This window comes from Mobula hypostoma, chromosome 18 (genome assembly GCF_963921235.1).
Source record: "Mobula hypostoma chromosome 18, sMobHyp1.1, whole genome shotgun sequence".
NCBI classification, from domain to species: Eukaryota; Metazoa; Chordata; class Chondrichthyes; order Myliobatiformes; family Myliobatidae; genus Mobula; species Mobula hypostoma.
In genome coordinates this window covers 28,775,308-28,795,954 of record NC_086114.1, presented here as the reverse complement: position 1 = coordinate 28,795,954, position 20,647 = coordinate 28,775,308, and the positions used below count along the sequence as shown (strand labels likewise).

The 20,647-nt window shown below is 39.0% G+C and overlaps 1 protein-coding gene across 2 annotated transcripts in view; it reads right to left on the bottom strand.

Moving 5' to 3' along the window:
- Positions 1 to 20,647, bottom strand: part of LOC134358428 (serine-rich coiled-coil domain-containing protein 2-like) — a 782,366-nt gene that overhangs the window by 158,404 nt on the left and 603,315 nt on the right. For both annotated transcript variants that reach the window (XM_063070650.1, XM_063070651.1), the window contains exon 9: positions 1,831 to 1,917. In XM_063070650.1, the coding sequence (XP_062926720.1) occupies positions 1,831 to 1,917 (87 nt within the window). The remainder of the gene's footprint in view (positions 1 to 1,830; positions 1,918 to 20,647) is intronic.

Here is a 20,647-nt window from a genome sequence, read left to right as displayed (position 1 = left end):
AGGCCACTTAGCCATTTCATCTTGGCTGATTTATTATCTCTCTCAACCCCATTCTCCTGCCTTCTCCCCATAACCTTTGACACCCTGACTATGCAAGAACCTATCAACCTTTCCTTTGTCTATCCTGCTTGATATTTCCTCAAAGAATTCCAACAGATTCGAAGGCAACATTTCCCGTTAAGGAAACCATGCTGACTTTGGCCTATTTTATTACACATTTCATGGTACCAAGAAACCTCATTCTTAGTAATGGACTACAATATTTTTCCAATTACTGAGATCAGACTAACTGGCGTATAATTTCCTTTCTTCTGTCTCCCTCCCATCTTGAAGAATGGAGTAACATTTGCAATTCTCCAGTCCACTCCAGTATCATTTTTTTCCAATGGTACAATAGCCACCCTTGTCTCTCTTTTAGTCTTTATATATCTGTAATAACATTTTGGTACCCTAATTTATATTATTGCCTAGTTTACTTTCATAGTTCACCTTTTCCCCCTAATATGTTTTTAGTTACCTTCTGTTGGTTTTTAAAAACCCCCCAATCCTCTAACTTCCCTCTTTTTGCTAATTTTTGCCCTCTCATCAGCCTTTATACTGTCATTGACTTCCCTTGTTAGTATCAGTTGCCTCATCCTGCCCTTAGAATACTTCATCGTTAAGATGTTTCTATCCTGCACCTTCCAAATTGCTTCCAGAAACTCCAGCCATTGCTGTTCTGCCATCGTCCCTGATAGTGTTCCCGTCTAATCAATTTTGGCCAGCTCCTCTCTCATACTTCAGTAATTCCTTTCTCTCCACTGTAATACTGGTACATCTGACCATCATCTCCCTCTCAAACTGTAGAGTGAATTCGACCATATTATGATCACTGCCTCTTAAGGGTTCCTTTACTTTAAACTTCCTAATCAAATCTGGCTCATTACACAACACCCAATCCAGAATTGCCCTCCACCTAGTAGGCGCAACCTCACACAAAATGTTTTAGGAACTCAGCAGGCCAGGCAGCATCTATGGAAAAAAGTACAGTCGACATTTCGGCCCAAAACTGAAGGGACTGCTGAGTTCCTCCAGCATTTTGTGTGTGTTGCTCAGATTTCCAGCATCTGCAGATTTTCTGTTGTTTGAGGCTCAACCACAAACAGCTCTAAAAAAGCCACATCATGGGCATTCCACAAATCCCCTCTCTTGGGATCCAGTACCAACTTGATTTTCCAAGTCCAGCTGAATATTAAAGTACCCCATGACAATCGTAACATTACCCTTATTACATGCATTTTCTATTTCCTGTTGTAATTTATATCGAGCATCCTGGCAACTATTTACAGGCCTGTATGTAACTGCCATCAGGGTCTTTTTACCCTTGCAATTTCTTAACTCTACTCACAAACACTCTACATCGTTCGATACTATGTCACCTCTTTCTGAGAACTTGATTTAATTTTTTACCAATAGAGCCACCCCAACCCCTCTGCCTGCCTGCCTATTCTTGCGATACAATACAATGTGTATCCTTGGTTGTTAAGCTCCCAATGACGATCTTCTTTCAGCCCTGACTGAATGTCGTACCTGCTAAATGCACGACAAGAACATCTATCTTATTCTTTATACTGCATTGAAACATAACTTCAGTCCTCTACTAATCACTCTTTTTGATTTTGCCCCTATGCTACATTTTAACTCCTCCCACTGACAACAATTTTGCCCTATCACCTGCCTGTCCTTCCTCACCGTTTCACTACAGAATGCATTGACTTGTACACCAATTGCCCTGTCCTTTTGCATCCAGAGTAAATTTGGCAATAATTTCTAACAGAAGATCAAACTCACCAACTGTTGCTGTAACTGTTCAATTATTTGATCTTTTTTTTTCATTTCCTCTTGCAAAACCTGGATCTCTCCAAGCAGCTCATTAGTCTGATAATGAAGAAAAGCAACAAGTAATTAGGATATATATAATATTAATACTATAGATGCACCAAACCTGTTGACAATAATTTATCAGAATAGCAAATATATTTAAATAAGTGCTATGAATCAGATATCATAGAGTCACAAAGGTGTGTATGTTTCAGCAGCTAGCACTCTCACGTCAGTATCAGATATAGGTTTAAATCTATCTTCTAAGATGAGAAAAGTTCTATCTAAATTGGTTTATTATTGTCACACGAGGGGACAGTGAAAAACTTGTTTTGCATACAGTCCACGCAGATAATTTTATCACATCAGTACAATGATATCGTACAAGGGAAAAACAGTAGTAATATGCAGAATATAGTGTTACAGTTAAGAGAAACTGCACAATGAGGTGCAAGACCATAACAAGGTAGTCTGTGAGGTCATGAAGCCACCTTATTGTACATAGGGTGGCATGCAAAAGTTTGGGCACCCCTGGTCAAAATTTCTGTTACTGTGAATAGCTAAGCGAGTAAAAGATGACCTGATTTCCAAAAGGCATAAAGTTAAAGATGACACATTTCTTTAATGTTTTAAGCAAGATTACTTTTTTATTTCCATCTTTTACAGTTTCAAAATAACAAAAAAGGAAAAGGGCCCGAAGCAAAAGTTGGGGCACCCTGCGGCCAAAATTCAGCGTCAGAAGTTTGCAAAGGAACATCTAAGCAAGCCTGATGCATTTTGGAAACAAGTCCTGTGGACTGATGAAGTTAAAATAGAACACTTTGGCCACAATGAGCAAAGGTATGTTTGGAGAAAAAAGGGTGCAGAATTTCATGAAAAGAACACCTCTCGAACTGTTAAGCACGGGGGTGGATCGACCATGCTTTGGACTTGTGTTGCAGCCAATGGCATGGGGAACATTTCACTGGTAGAGGGAAGAATTAATGCAATTAAATACCATCAAATTCTGGAAGCAAACATCGTACAGTCTGTAAAAAAGCTGACAATGAAAAGAGGATGGCTTCTACAACAGGATAACACACCTCAAAATCCACAATGAACTACCTCAAGAGATGCGAGCTGAAGGTTTTGCCATGGCCCTCACAGTCCCCTGACCTAAACATCATCGAGAATTTGTGGATAGACCTGAAAAGAGCAGTGCATGCAAGATGGCCCAAGAATCTCACAGCACTAGCTTTTTGCAAGGAAGAATAGGCGAAAACCCCCCAAACAAGAGTTGAAAGACTCTTAGCTGGCTACAAAAAGCATTTACAAGCTACGATACTTGACAAAGGGGGTGTTACTAAGTACTGACCATGCAGGGTGCCCAGATTTTTGCTTCGGGCCCTTTTCCTTTTTTGTTATTTTGAAACTAAAGAAGATGTAAATACAAAAGTAATCTTGCTTAAAACATTAAAGAAATGTGTCATGTTTAATTTTACGCCTTTTGGAAATCAGGTCATCTTTTACTCACTTAGCTATTCACAGTAACAGAAATTTTGACCAGGGTGCCCAAACTTTTGCATGCCACTGTATATCTTATTGCACATCTACTCTGATCAAGTACCATGAGTGGTTAGTCATAGCTAGTATTAACTCCTGCTTAAGCAAGGAAAATTTCAGTGGGTCCAAGTCCTATCACCAGAACAGATCTACAGTGGATGCAAACTCACTGCCCACTACTCACCTATGGAGAAATTAGACAGCAGCCACACCTACATCAAACTGCTGCTTATTGATTACAGTGCAGCATTCAACAAAATCACCCCCCAGTATTAATCGACAAACTTTAAAACCTAGGGTCCTTGACTTATTCATTGGGAGATCACAGTCAGTCAAGATCAGTAATAACATCTTCTCCTCACTGACAATCAACACAGGTATCAGTGCTTATTCTGCTGCTCTGGTCTCTGTGCAATCATGACTATGTGGCCAGGCACAGTTCAAAAAGCCATCTATAAACATCTTACTTGGCTATAAATGTGAGGTTATTGCATGGATATTAGCTTCTGCTTTTTGTAAAATTACAATAGTGTCAACACTCAAAACTTCACTGGCTATGAAGCACTTCAGGACATCAAGGCTTCAAGGTGCTCTGCAGATTTTTTTGGGTGCTCAAGCCCTAAGAGTGCCTGATTAACATAAGAAATAAAAGTGAAGGAAGGACATTGAAATCTGTCACCCGTGCTCAGCCATTCAATAAGATTGTGGCTGATCTTTCACTGCAATGCCGCTTTCCTGCACCATTTCCATATCTCATTTATTCAATATCCAAAAACGTATCAGTCTCTTTGTGAATTCCAAACACAAAACCATGGCACTGCCCTTAATCAGTCCCAGTCTATCCAAGTGATCATAAATTCTCTTCCAACAGTTTTTCATCTACTGCCGCAAGGCTCACTGGTCTGTAATTTATTGGCTATCCCTACTGCCCTTCTTGAATATGGGAACAGCATTAGCTATTCTCCACCTCTTTGGCAGCTTACTCGTAGGCAAAGATGATGCAAAAATCTCCCACAATATCCCCCTTGCTTTTCATACCCTGGGATCGATTTCATCATGTACGAAGGATATGTCCATCTTGACATATCTCTAACACTTCCATTCTTCTGATCTACAAATTCCAAACTATCAGTATAGATCTCCCGTAGCTCTCCAACTTCCTCCCAGGTGAATACGCACAAGCATTATTCAATCAGGACACCACACACATCTCCTGGCTCCACAGAAAGACTTTCCTTTTGGTGCCAACTCTTTCCTTAAAATATTTGTTCAGATTTAAATAGAATTAGAACTGTAGTTGAACAAAATGGCAAAACTGTAGTTATAAAACTAAATGGGCCAAAAATAACAGGAAAAATACAAGACAGGAATTAAACTGATGGAAAAAATAATCACCCATCAGAAGCAAAATCAGAAGTATTAACACAGCATATGTGACAAGGGAAATCAAGTTGGGACTAGCTCTGATGTAAGGGTATCAAGATGAAAAATTCACTTGGCTTCTCTCTTCACAGATGATATTTGAACACCTGAGTATATTCCAGTGATTCTCTACTTTTATTTCAGATTTCTGACATCCTCATTTTTTAAAATTATTACCAAGTGAATCCAAGTGTACTGCTGTTGGTGAGAAATAATGTCATACCAACCTTGGACTGGTTAGTAATTGTAATATCAAGATGAAAAAGGATAAATTAACAATGGGAATTTTAATGAAGCATTTGACAGCAGAAATACTAAACAACAAAAACTCAGATTAATATTTAAACATGTAACATTTTCAAGTGGCATTCTTCAGCTATAATCCTAACCCTATTTCTTCATTCACTAGGTTTATTACAAAGCATTCTGTTGAATAATAATTTGCAGAATACAATTTTCTAAGAATTATTTTATAATACCACATAAAGAAACTACTTAACCTTGCAATATGTTCATGCATTTAATTTAGGATATACCTCCAAACTGATATTTGCACATTCTCCCTATGGCCTGTAACTTCATTAATCATAGATAATTGGCAATCAAAATAATTTATGAATTAAGGCATATGATGGTAAAATATGCAGGAAACTGACAATCAAAATAATTATACCGAAGTTTTAAACTGTTCTATATGAATAGATTCATGTATTTTTGAGATAGGATAATCAGTAGTTAAATAGAGATTTTATTATCAGAACATTGATATATTTTAGTAACAATGTATGTTGTTCAATGTAAATTTTCAATACTGCATGTGAGCAAAATACATTGACAGTTTTTCCTCTTCTTCTGACTCTGAGATAATTTTTGTAAGAACCTGTTCACACAAAATATATGCCAATGGAGCACGATGCAACCTACAGTTCAATTTGTCCTATCACTATGCTAAGGAATCAGACATCAGTATACACAAATCACTTTGATCTATGATTTAAAGGTAAAAGCCAGTGTGTTCAGGGGTGAAATAACTTCTGCACTATTAGTTCTACAGAGAATTATAGAGCCACACACACAGAAACAAGCCTTTGGCTCATCACGTCCATGCTAACCATTAATTAACTATATTAATCCCACTTAACAGCACTTGGTCTATAGTATTCTATGGCATGAAATTCAAGTATTTGTCCAGATATTTCTTAAAAGAATATAAACCTCTAACATCCTTAAGGCATTCCTGATTCCAACTATTCCTGGATTTAAAAATCTCCTCCCTCTAAACTTTCTATCCCTTACCTAAACCCAGGTCCTCAAGTCTTAAATATGGAGAATAAATTCCTACTAACTATCTTACCTCTGTCCCTCACTTGTGCATATCACCATCAGGTCTCCACATAGAGTCCTCTGCTCCTAACAAAACAAACCCAACAACCCAGTGGCCTTCAGAACAAAAAGCAGTTCATCCCAAGCTCATCCCGTTTAATCTACCCTGCACTCTCTCCGGTGAGGTGGACTAATCAATGTTTTGCTCTTATCACAACTAAATTAGCTAAAAGGTACAGCTATTTCTTTTAATTCACAGAGGCAAAGAGAAATGCAGTGATCCACACATCACTTAATGTTTGCAAAATATCAAACTGTTTCGAGTGTTACCTACTGAAGTAATTGTATCCTATACTTTATGAAAGAGAGAGGTGAAGATACCTATTATAAATGACGCAAATTTCACACTTCCTTTTGCTGTACAAGAAAAAAATTTACCAGTAGTATTTGACTAGGGGTTCATCACTCTGCTGAATAAAGTCAGTAATAATTTATTTAATGCTCTTACGGATTTTGCTTGAAATTAATTCTTTTAAAGATTTATTAAATTTTTAACTTTTCGGTGCTAGTGAATAGAATGTTCGTAACCTTAAATATTCTTGATATAATTATGCAGAATGAAGCAATTGACCTTCATTTTGCATAACGATACAACTTTATATGGACTTCAAAAAATAAGTACGTTTCCAACACCATCCTCGTATCATGAGGTTACCAATTAAGTTCCAAAATGTGCTGATTGGTTTAAAGGCTTATAATGGGAAGTGTCACCTGGTGGGAAATGTTTTGAGCCTGTGTCATGTGGGAGAGCACTTTGAGGATCCAATGAACAAAATAGGAGACAAAGGTTTAAAAATGGGTGCGTTAGGTATTTATTTGAGAAACCAGGCTGAACAAGTGTTCATCTAAGCTACCCAAAATCACTACACCGTACATTCAATTATCCTTTAAATGAACGGATACTCTGCTAAACCTCCCTGATTTATAAAACCCAAGAAGCAAGCATATCAGGAACCAATATTTAATTAAACAAACTGTCAGTGGGGAGAGGAAAAGCCATTTATGTCTGATGCTTACAATGCTCTTTCTCAGTGGTTCTTCAGGACTGGTCGCAACTTCAGCCTGAAGTTGTGCCCCATGTGTGGAAGCAAAGACAGAGAGCGAATCATCTGCATGCGATATCCTTTATACCCTTAGGGTGCACAGATCCAGAAATGGGCTCCGTGGCATGTAAATCAACCAATGGGAAAACAGCATCGCAAACTTCAAATAAACCAATCAGTAGAATGGAAATGGCTTTCGAAAAGAATAAGCCGTGCCCTCCACAGGACAGACTGCCAAAAATTGTGGCACAAAATTGCATTTTAAAAGTGCCTCCCATCAACTCCAATGGATCAAACACACAATGAAAGAACCTATCAGACAAACTTTGCGGATGCTAAAAACCTGAACAACAGAGGACATCTATCGATAGAATGTAATATGATCTAGAGAGGGAAAATAATACACAAAATGTTGGTGGAGAATTTAATTAAGCATTATGCAAACACTATCAGATCAATCTGACATACCAGCTATATCTATAGAAGAACTACAGTGAAGCTCAAGTGTTTGACTTCTGCTTTTTTTCATGTAGCAATACGTGCTTGAAATGAACACAGTTATACCTTGGTTAATCTTAAGTAAATCATTCTTGGAAATTTAAGGCAAATACAGAAAATGTTGGAATCATTCAGAAAGTGAAATAGTTAACATTTCAAACTGAAATCTCTTCATTGTACTTCTTGAATGATTTCAGCAGTTTCTGTATTTGTCTGATAATCAGCTTGTGATTTCCTGCAACGTCCAACAGTGCTATTGATCCATATCGTTACCTGCAAAGTGGGAAATAAATTGAAAATAGATACCATTTAAACTGGGATTTTGTGCAGGGATCTACTCTGGGACCATTACTCTTTGTAATTTTATTAAATAACTTGGATGAGGAAGTAGAAGAGTGGGCAAGTAAATTTGTAGATTACACAAAGGTTGGTGGTATTATGGATTACGTAGAAGGTGTTGCAGGATATAGACAGGATGCAGAGCGGGGTAGAGAAGTGACATGGAATTCGAATGATAAAGTGTAAAGTGATAGCCTTTAGAAGATCAAACTTAAAGGCAGGTTACAAGACTAATGGCAGAATTATTATCAGTGTGGAGGAAAAGAGGGATGTTAGAGTCCAAGTCCACAGATCCCTCAAAATTGCTACGCAAGTTGATAGGGTTGTTAAGAAAGCTATGGTGTGTTAGCCTTCATTATTCAGGGAATAGAGTTCCAGACCTGTAAAGGAATGTTGCTGCTCTATAAACTCTGGTAGGACCACACTTAAGAGTACTATATTCAATTCTGCTTGCCTTATAATAGACAGGACATGGAAGTTTTAGAGAATATGCTACTTAGATTAGAGAACAAGTCTTATGAGGAAAGGTTGAACGAGCTAAGACTTATCTCTTTGCGGCAAAGGGTGACAGGTGACTTGATCAGAGGTGTATGAGACTATAAGAAGCACAGGTAGACTGGGTGGCCATCACCCTTTTCCCAGGGCACCAATTGTCAATACCTGAGGCATCTGATTAAAGTGAGTGAAGGGAAGTTTAGGGGAGATCTCAGAGGTAGGGCTTTTACACAGAGAGTGGTAGGTACCTGAGATGCACTTCCTGGGGTGGTAGTGGAGACTGATACAATAGGGATATTTAAAAGAGTTTTAGATTGACACATGGATATAAGGAAAATGGTGGGTTATGGGCTGTGTAGGATGGAAGGGTTAGATTAAGAAGTAGGTTTATATAGGTCAGTACAACATCGTGTGCCAAAGAGGCTGTACTGCGGAGAACCATTATGTTCTATGTTCAAACAGATTTTTAAATCAAATTTTACACAAATCTTAAAATACTGAAAAAAATTAAGCTTTTTAAAATAACTGTCCTTTATAACACAAACTAACAAGCAATGAGAGAAATAACCATTTGCATTTCCCTGGTGAGACCTTACGGCTCTCAATCATCACCATAATTAGGGAATTATCTTTGCTAATGAAACATAAACATGTCCCTAGTTAATTATTTAATTTTTTAAATATAATTGTAGATGTGAGAGCAATGACTGACTTTATTTTAATATTTTATTTATTAAACAAATCCTATGAAATTAAGTAACTGACAGGGTAGCATAGAGAAATCAATAGATGTCAATAGATATGTCACAAATGATATAATGAATCTTTTGCATCAGAGGCAACTCATATTACTAAATTTAAATTAATGCTGACTTTAGTATCATTAATATAGTGCAGCTAATGTCACTAAAACAATTGGAGAATATGAATATTATGATTAGTTTCTTTCTATTGTACGAATCACAGCTGGCTCAGAAATATTAGCATAATTGCATTGCAACAGATTGTTGAAGGGTTGTAAAGTTGAAAACACAAATGTCAAGAAACAATTTTTGTTTTATTCTGTTTTCATGGAAATTTTTTTGGCCTCTCTTCCTCTTTGTTAATGGATAACTTTTCTTGAGGTTCCCTGTCACTCAAATTACGATTCAGGAACTTTAAATTTGAACTACATATACTGTATCTGCACCAAATTACTTCAAGCAGATACTGTAATCATAATTCAGTTTTCAGCACATTATCAAATTATTAACAGCTATATTAGATCATGAGATATCATACGATTCTGCATTGTTTTCACAATGTTGCAGATAGGACTGAAGCTACATCATATAGGTGAGGCTATCACACATTGCAGTAACATCAAACCCTGCATTAATCCTTGATAAAAAAATATGTAACCGAGCATGTGGTAATTAGAAAAAAAAGTTCCAACTACACTGTTAAACAGTAACCTGGAAAGAGTTACTAAATGACAACAGGAAGCAAGTGCCCCCCTCTACACCTTTCTTTCTGTCAATTAGAACTTGTGCCAAATTCTGCTGCTCCTAGTCTACCTCACACCATCCTTTTCTTTATTAACTCCCAGCTCTCTCACCACAATGGCACTTAATTCATATTTTTGATTTTAACATTTCAGTGATAATGGCCCAGTTCTGAGCAATGCCCTCCTTAAGCATCTTGGCCTCTTCAATTCTTTTCTACTTCAAGGCTCTTAATAAAATTTGTTTCTTTCATCAAACTTCTAGTTATTTACCATCTCCAATGGTGTTTGGATTTAATTTTTGTATTAAAATTTTAAGTCAAATAAATGCCAGCTTTGCTAAAATGAATATGAGTCATAGTATATAAAGAGTGACTCATCATGGTAGGATGTTCAACCATTCACATAGTAAATACTAATTCTTTCTTAACTACTCTGCCAGCTATATCATCAGAAAACTTACTGAATCTGATTTTACTTGTGTAACATTTGAGATACTACCATATTATATTGGGATTTTCTAACTTTACTGTGCAAGGAAAGAGTTAATTGTGATTCCTCCTTGATACATGCCAAAATGAAATGGAAGTCTGTAAGACAAAATGGTATTAGCTTGGCGTGGGATGGTTCTGACAAAGTACAGGACAATCAGTTCACAGCAATGTTTTGTGAAAGTCAAGAAGTACAAGTCTGCAGCCAGAAAAGTGGAAAATGGTGGAAAACTTGTTTGTCTGGGCTGGAGGTCATAAGAAATAAGGGGGTGCAACTAGTACCACTAAAGGATGGAAAAGTATTAGTGTAAGGGGTTTTGAAGGGCATGAAAAGGGGCCGTTTTCTTTGTGCAGCTGGGAGAGTTTTGGTCTTAAGCTAAATCACGATCGGTGCTAGTGCTGAGAAGATTGGGACATGTATGTCAAGTCAGAGTTAGAGTTAGAGTTTGAGAGAGAGAGAGAGAGAGAGAAAACAGGCTGCATGTAAGATTGTCGGATCTGTAGCTTTCCTCTGACATTAGTTTGGCTTGTTTAGTTAATGATAAGATTTATTTTGATTACCAGTCTGCTACTATTTAGATTTTTGTTTTTCTTTCCGTATTGCATTTGTGTTAGTTTTAATAAAATGTTTCCTTGTGTCCTTAAATACACGTGCAGTAGCTCCTTTGTTTGTGAATGTGTACGACAATACTCTGAGCTGAATGAGAAAAGAACAAGCAGAGGATTCTATAATAACTTTTGTTACATAGTGCTACTACGTGTTTCCTTAAGGAATTGAACACTTGGCTGATAACTTCATTCTTTTCTCTTCCCCCTTTTTTGAATCACAGTATTACAATGAGGGCATTGTGTGCAGGGAAGCTTGTGGGTTTGCTGCCCGCTCACATGCATGTAAGGAGTGGACAATGTATATGACAGAGGCAGTCAGTGTTGTCTGCAAGGGTTATTGAATGTAGGGGAGCCACAGAGTTGTGACGGGATGGGGTTTATTTACATCATTGCTTCTTTGTGCTACACCCTTGCGCACATATAACAAATGTATGCATTGGCAAGTGTGTTTGCATGTTCATGCAGTATGCATTTTGCAGTACTATAAATGCAGTAATGAAGGAGTGACATCAGCTCCAGCCTAACATTTATTTCATAAACTGCATATCCAATTTACCACAGAGTGCACAGCTGTATAGTTCCTGGTGAAGTAGCAGCAACAAGTGATGAAAATTTAGAACAGGCACAGTATATTGAAAGCATAATTGTTTGAAGTCAGTTGGCTTGGGGAATAACAAAGTAGGTTATTCACTGTACACTCTCCTTTTGGTCCCTCAGATAAAACACTTCTATAAACATTGACATATTTTTCACCTAGATCCTATCAATCCATGTGACATGAAAAGTCTTAATATGCAAAGCTTAATAAGCTAATTATAAAAGATCTGACTTCCCCTCTGATCCCCACAGCTTTCCCCAAGCTCTTTTTGAAAAAGGCATTAAAAATTTAGAGCTGCACTTTCTATTTACGTTTATTTTCAGTCTGCGGTATCAATAGCATCTGAAATATTTATCAGAGTTGCACTGTAGTGATTCCTCTGTGCATTCTGCCCACTACTTACATGGAATTAAAAGCAGCTTGTTATCTGCTTTGTGAAGAGCCACTGATTGTGTCAGTACAGCACAACTCCTGGTGGAGGTACGTATAAATATCTGCTTCTCACACACGCTCACACTACTACACATTCACAGTAGAAGTTTGTTGAAAAAGAGAAATCATCATAATTCTAGAGATGTGCTACTACTGCACAGCCTTTAATAGCCTTTGTTCTTTGATGCCATGCTGGTGGCAAAGTTAGCACGAACTTTGAATCCTCACACATGCAGGTCATATATTTTACAGCATTGCACAGAAACACATAGATTTTAAACAAGTACAGAGAAAAGGAGGTGTGCAAACAAGTAATTTCAGACTATTGTAAACTAAAAAGTATTGTTTCTATGAAATTTAAAGATACAAAATAGATCAAAATAAATTCTTCAAAATCATAGCGTGTCACTTCTAACCCCAATAGTCAATTGCACTGTTTAGAAATGTCATGTATTAAACATAATCAGTAGCAGTCAATGAACAGCTTATAATGTTTAGGACTGTGGATATTCTGCAGAGCCATGCCAGTACAGAATCAGCACTGGTTTGAAAGCTGTTTTGAATTCTTCCAGTACAAATGAGCCTCAGGATATTTGCATGGTAATGATAGGTATAAAACAAGAAACACCATTTCATTGAAAGCCCTCGGCACATCACACATTGTTGCAGTGTATTCAACAGATGGGATTAATGCAATGGACCTGGAAACAACTGGGATGTTCATCACAACCAATGAGTGGAATAAGTCCTCTATGTGGGGATCTTGGCATGAAAGAGGAAGCTGCCTTCAGTTTGCATACCCTGCTGGAGGATTTGGAGGATTTTGTACAACTGATGTTGGTGGTGATCTCTTCACTGACCTGAGGTGTCTGCAGCAGAGGTGGCATGATTCAGAGTTATCTTAGGTAGGAATCACTGTTAAGAAGGTAAGGATTTTTGAGTTGAATTTAAGGTCTTGACCTTCAAATACTTTTCCACAGGTGGCCTAAGGTTTTGCTGATATACTGAAGGTAACGTTGAATTTCATTATTGATATCTGGCTTTTTTGAGAGTTAGCTCCCAAGATACAGGAAGTGATCCATGTTCCAGAATCTTTTTGTGGTCCTTTACTGTCAGACAGCAATGTGCATATTGGAGGCAGGCTAGTAGAGGATCTTTGTTTCTCAAATATTCTCACATGTGTCACAGAATGAGCCAACAATGACTTGGACCCTGGCCTCCAAAACCAAGGAGATGCAAACCTTGTCTGCATATTGCAGCTCAAAGAATGAAACTGCAGTGGTTTTGGAATGGAGGTGACTTAGGTCGATTTCCTATTAATCCTGCAAATTAATCTACAACAAGCTCTAAAGTGAACTCCTTTGTGAGAATCTCTGTAAACAGCCATGCAACAGGGGAGCAGGAGTTGGGATACATTGAAAAATTCAAGTGTATTCATAGAAACGCACAGAAATTCAATAAAAATGGTAGCAGGGCCTCATCACTCGTCAAAGTAGACCATCCTCAACCCTGAGGAACTGTTAGAAAAAGAAATAGAGAGCTAAAACGGAATTGCTCAAATTGGAGCTCGCAAGCTAATTTTGAAATTTCCTTCTCTTACTTTGTCACATCTTCAATCTTACTTGGAACACATATTACCAATAGGCTTGTATACAAAGTAGAAAGAAATGAGTTAAAGCCATAAAGTCAACTATTTAATCAAAACTGGTAGGTTGGCTCTTATCCTTGAGAAAATAACTGTATTTAATAAACTAGAAATTAATATATAAACCTTCTGCTAAAGCTGCTGGTTATCAAATGTGTGATACAAAATAAGTCAGAAGAATCCTGATGGAATTTATGACATTTCAAAGTAACTGAGTTACAGTTGAGAAATGCAGTTTCTCATGGTAGAGAGAAAAAAAATGCTGGTGATATTTATGGCACATTTTCTTTGAAATGTGGTACCTAATTGTATCAGTAGCTCCTAAATTAGCAATTTAAGGCTTCTCTAGGAAATGCATCCAACTTCAGCTTCTGATAGACACAGTCATGGAACTGGAGCTAGAGTTGGATGTACTCAGGATCATCTGAGAACTTGAAAACTTCATAGATGAAAATTTACAGAAGTAGTCACATCCAAAGTAAGGGAAGTTAGTAGTTATGCAGGATTTCCCTGTGGTCATTGCCTTCAACAACAAGTATACCCCTTTGGATACCCCTTTCCCTGCTGCTATCACAGCAAAACAGCAGCAACCAGGCCAGTGACAATGTGGCTGGCTTTGAGGAACAGCAGAGAAGGGTAAAGTCAGGACGAGCGATAATGTTGGGAGATTTGATAGTTAGGGCAACGTATAGGAGGTTCTGTGGCCAGGAATGACGTGCCAGGAATGTGTGTTGCCTCTTAGGTGATAGAGTCCAGGATGTTGAGAGTGGATGTAGAATATTCTGAAGGAGGAACGTGAGCAGCCAGAGGTTATGGTGCACATTGGCACCAATGACAGGTAGAAAGAAGAAAGAAGGCCTGCGCGTTGACTATAGGGAGCTAGGATAGAGAATGAAGAGTAAGACCTCATAGTCAGTAATCTGTGGATTACTCCCAGTGCCATGCACTAGTTAAGGCAGGAAGAGGATGATAGTACAGACGAACTGGTGCAGCTTTCTGAATATTCTTCGGGGGTGGGGAGGGGTTCAGGTTCTTGGATAATTATTTTTTCTGGGGCAAGAAGAATGGATTGTACCTAAACTGGAGGGGAACCAATACCACGGCCGGCAGGTTCACTAGTGCTACTTAGGAGGGTTTGGCAGGGGGACGGGAACCAGAGCACCAAGTCAGAAAGTGGAGAGACGGAGAGGAGGATAGATGTCAGGGCCGGTAAAATTAAAGTAATAGATGTGATGTGATGGATATTTTAAGTGTATGCAGTTTAATACTAGGAGTATTATGGATAAAGAAAATGAAATTAGAGCATAGAGACCATGTGAAATTATGATGCTGTGGCCATTACAGAGTCTTCGTTCAGATATGGAGAGAAATGGATACTTAATGACGCTGGGTTTCAATGATTGAGAGGGAGGTAAAGAGGTGGGGGAGTTGCACTACTAATTATGGGGAATATCACAGCTGTACTCAGAGGGGTTATAATGGAGGGCTCATCCACTGAGTCTATATATGGGCAGAACTCAAAAACTAGTAAAGGTGCAATCACTCTGAAGGGATTGCACTATGAACACCTCAATAGCCACTGGGGCATCAAGGAACAGATATACAGGCAGATTAAGGAAAGGTGTAGAACAATAGGGTGTTGTCAAGGGGTCTTCAACTTCCCTAATATAAACTAGGGCCTTCTGAGTGCAAGAGGTTCAGATCGGGCTGAATGTTAAGCGCATCCAAGTTTGTTTCTTAGATCAATATGTAAATAGTAGAAGAGAAAGGGCTGTACTGGATCTGGTGTCAGGTGACTTACCTGACAGCGGGTGAACAGTTAGGGAACAGTGACCACAACTCCTTAAATTTTAAGATAGTTATGGATAAGGATAAGTATGGACCATGCAGAAGAATATTAAATAAGAGCAGGGCAAATTATGAGAGTATTAGGCGGGAACTAGAAAGAGTTCATTGGGGACAGCTGTTTTTGGGCAAGTCCACATCTGATATGTGTTGGGTGTTTAAAGGCCAGCTGCACAGAGTACAACAGGAATTCTGCAGATGCTGGAAATTCAAGCAACATACATCAAAGTTGCTGGTGAACGCAGCAGGCCAAGCAGCATCTATAGGAAGAGGCGCAGTCGACGTTTCAGGCCGAGACCCTTCGTCAGGACTAACTGAAGGAAGAGTGAGTAAGGGATTTGAAAGTTGGAGGGGGAGGGGGAGATCCAAAATGATAGGAGAAGACAGGAGGGGGAGGGATAGAGCCGAGAGCTGGACAGGTGATAGGCAAAAGGGGATACGGTCCTCTCGTATCCCCTTTTGCCTATCACCTGTCCAGCTCTCGGCTCTATCCCTCCCCCTCCTGTCTTCTCCTATCATTTTGCATCTCCCCCTCCCCCTCCAGCTTTCAAATCCCTTACTCACTCTTCCTTCAGTTAGTCCTGACGAAGGGTCTCGGCCTGAAACGTCGACTGCGCCTCTTCCTATAGATGCTGCTTGGCCTGCTGCGTTCACCAGCAACTTTGATGTATGTTGCACAGAGTACAAGACTGGTATGTTCCAATTAAGAAGGAAGAATAAGGACAGCAAGTACAAGAACCTTGGATGTCAAGAGAGGTATGAATTTAGTCAAGAAGTAAAAAGAAAAGTATGTAAAATTTAGGAATCCAGAATCAACTAGAGTTGTTGAGGATTACAAAGCCAGAAAAGAACTCAGGAGGGGAATTAGAAAAGCCAGGAGGGGCAGTGAAAGGTCCCAAGCAAGTAGGATTAAAGAGCACCCCAAGGCATTCTATACATAACAATGGAGAGGGTAGGATCACTTGAGCAGAAAGGGGGGAAAGTTTACTTGGATGCAGAGGATATAAGTGAGGTCCTTAATGAAATATATCAGTATTCACCAAGGAGAAGGACAAGGGAAATAAGGAGATCAGTGCTGAGTGTATTGACATGCTAGGGCATTTTATGGTACAGAGGAGGTAGTGTCGGGTCTCTTAAAGAACTTTAAGGTAGGTAAGTCCCCAGAGCCTGATGTGATATACCACAGGTTAATGAGAGAGGCAAGAGAAAAGATTACTGGGGCCTTGTCCAATATCTTCGTGTCCTCTCCAGCCACAGGCAAGGTCCTTGAGGACTGACAAGGAACTAATGTTATTCCATCATTCAAGAAGGGAACCAGGGATAATCCTGGAAACTATATACCACGAGTCTCAAGTCAGTGATAGGGCAGTTACTGGAGAGAATTCTTAGGGATAGAATTTATAGGCATTTGGAAAACCATGGCCTAATTAGGCAAAGCCAGCATGGCTTGCGCGGGGCATGTTGTATCTTACTAACTGGATTGAGTTTTTTGATGAGGTGATGAGGGTGATTGATGAAGGCAGAGCTGTGGATATTGTTTACGTGGATTTTAGTGAGGTGCTTGACAAGGTCCCTCATGGAAGGCTCATCCAGAAGATTAAGATGCATGGGATCCTTGGTGAATTGGCTGTTTGAATTCAGAACTGGCTTGACCATAGAACAGAGACCATAGATATAGGAGCAGAATTAGTCCATTTGGCCAATCAAGCCTGCTCCGCAATTTCATCATGGCTGATCCATTTTCCTTCTTGGCCCAGTCTCCTGCCTTTTTGCCCATACCCTTTCATGCCCTGACAGGTGTGATTCTTAATGCCAAGAATCCATCAACCTCTTCCTTAAGTATATTCAATGACTTTGCCTCCACAGCCACCTATGACAACAAGTTCCACAGATTCACCCCTCTCTGGCTAAAGAAATTCCTCCTCATCTCTGTTCTAAAGGGACACCCCTCTATGCTGTGGCTATGTCGTCTGGTCTTAGACTCCTATACATCTTCTCCACATCCACTCTATCAAGGCTTTGCAACATTCGATAAGTTTCAATTTGGTCATTCTTCTGAATTCCACTAAGTAGAGACCAAGAGGCATTAAATGCTTCTCATATGACAAGCCTTTTAATCCCAGAATCATTTTCGCCACCCTCCTTCGAGCCTTCTCCAACGTCAGCACATCTGTCATTAGGTAAGGTGACCTAAATTGCTCACAATATTCCAAGTGAGGCCTCACAGCTTTTATAAAGTCTCTACATTACATTCTTGCTTTTATATTCTAGTCCTCTCAAAATCAATGCTCACATCGCATTTGCCTTCCTCATCACCAACTCAACTTGCAAATTAACCTTTAGGGAATCCTGCATGAGGACTCACGTCCCTTTGCAACTCAGATTTCTGAATTATCTATTTAAAAAATAGTCTACACTTTTATTTCTGCTACCTAAGTGCATGACCATACACTTCTCGACACTGTATTCCATCTGCCACTTCTTTCTCCTAATCCAAGTCCTTCTGTAGCCTTTCCAACTATCTTCATATCATCCACAAACTTGGCCACAAAGCTATCAACTCTGTCATCTGAATCATTGACATATAACATAAAAAGAAGTGGACACAACACAGACCCCTGTGGAACATAACCAGTCACCGGCAACCAACCAGAAAAGGCTCCCTTTATTCCCACTCTTTGCCTCCTGCCAATCAACCAATACTCAATCGATGCTAGTATCTTTCCTGTAATACCATGGGCTCTTAACTTGTTAAGCAGCCTTATGTGTGACACCTTGTCAAAGGCCTTCTGAAAATCCAAGTACACAACAACCACCAATTCTCCTTTGTCTATCCTGCTTGTTATGTCTTCAAAAATTTAGATTATGAGAGCACTCAGTCCTCTTTTATTGTCATTTAGAAATGTATACATGAATTAAGAAATGATACAATGTTTCTCCGGAGTGATATCACAGAAAACAGGACAAACCAAAGACTAACACTGACAGAACCACATAATTATAACATATAGTTAAAGCAGTGCAAAGCAATACCATAATTTGATGAAGAACAAACCATGGGCATGGTAAAAAAAGTCTCAAAGTCCCTGAGTCAATCAACTCCCGAGTCCCCGATAGCAGGCGGCAAAAGGGAGAAACTCCCTGCCATAAGCCTCCAAGCACCATCAATTTGCCGATGCATTGGAAGCAGCCAACCACGGCCGACACTGCACTGAGTCCGTCCGTCCGAAAATTTCGAGCCTCCGACAAGCCCCTCCAATACAGCCTCCAGAGTGCCATCCTCTGCCGAGCACCTTCGACCTAGCCCCGGCTGCTGAAACAAGCAATGAGGATTTGGGGCCTTCTGCTCCGGAGATTCCGGTTACCACACAGTAGCAGCGCAGCGAAGCGGGCATTTCAGAAATTTTCCGGATGTTCCTCCGTACTCTCACGTCTGTCTCCATCAAATCAGAATTGTGCACGGTCCTCTACTTGACAGATTACAGATATCATTCACCAGAGAGGCCGCGCGTGCTGCCATCTTCTCCTCCTTTAATGGAATGATATGGACATTGTGGGCGGAAGAGATTAGTTGAGTTAGTCATTTGATTAGTACTTTAATTTGTTTGGTACAACATTGTGGGCTGAAAGACCTGTTCCCATGCTGTATTGTTCTATGTTTTATATCTTTGTACTTACTTAAAAGACTTGGGACTCCACAGTACATAGAGTATTAGATGGATTAAGCACCAAGGAACAACACCAAAGAAAACATTAGCAAATCAAGAAGATTAGCTACAAATGAATCCAAACAAAATACATCTAATACAATTAACGCCTCCTGCAGATATTAGAGAACGCCAACTGAATTTCAGGTCTGATAAAGGATCTATGAGCTGAAACGTTTATTCTGTTTCTCATTCCAAAATGTTGCCTCATCTGCATCAGATTTCCAGCATATGATTTTCATGTACTGTTGTATTTACTGCCACTTTTCTGCTAGGAATGTCAATTTTGACGATGCTCTGCTCTATTCATTGACAGAATATCCATTTGATTCTTTTGTTTCATTCACCCTCAATGATTTGTTTCCTCTCTTGATGAATAAACTGTTGACTGAAATTTGCTTCCATATCCCTATCTCTTTCATGAGCAGAGTCTAACTCATTCCACATACATTCCAAATAAAGCTCCCCCCTTTGTAATTCAAACACACAGGGTCACAGGTATTTTAAAGCTATCCAGCATTTTTCAAAACACCGTTCTCATCACATTCTGAGATCTATGTTTAATACTATTAGTTAGCACCTGCATCGTCTTGACTTTTGCTGGAAGACTGGCATACCATCTCAATGCTGTTCTGGTCTGCAACTTCTCTTTAATCTGCATTGTATTTGTGCTGCAACAAAAGACAATATACCCCCCACCCTCATTTAAGAGCTGCTGTTTGGCTTTTGTAAAATGGAACCCAATTAACTACAGCCTACCAACAGTAGATTTGATGATGATGGTGGGATTAGTCCTTAGTGAGCAGAGTTCAATAAATTCATAAGTGTGATAATTTAGAATGAGTAAGACGATTAGAAAAATTAGGAGTAAAAATTGTATCAGCATTTAGTGATGAATAGAGATATTGGCCAAAAGGAATCGTTATATGCATCAAGGATTCTGGGTACTGGAGCAGATTTAGGATGAAGATTCTGGTCAATTAAATGGGCATGGAAGCAACAGCAGAAGAGGTGAAGGCCATGCTGAGTGAGAAATTCATGAAGAAAGGGATGAAGGAAGATGAAGGTTAGTGTCTACTTAGGACTGATCTATATAGATCAAGTGAGGGAAGCTATTGGAATAGGATTTTTTATTTAAAGTATTAGAAAAATATGGGTTAGAAACAGCTTTTATAAATTGGATTAAAACTTTAAATACTAACCCTAATGCTAAAGTAGTGACAAATTCTCAAATTTCAACACCATTCCAGTTAAA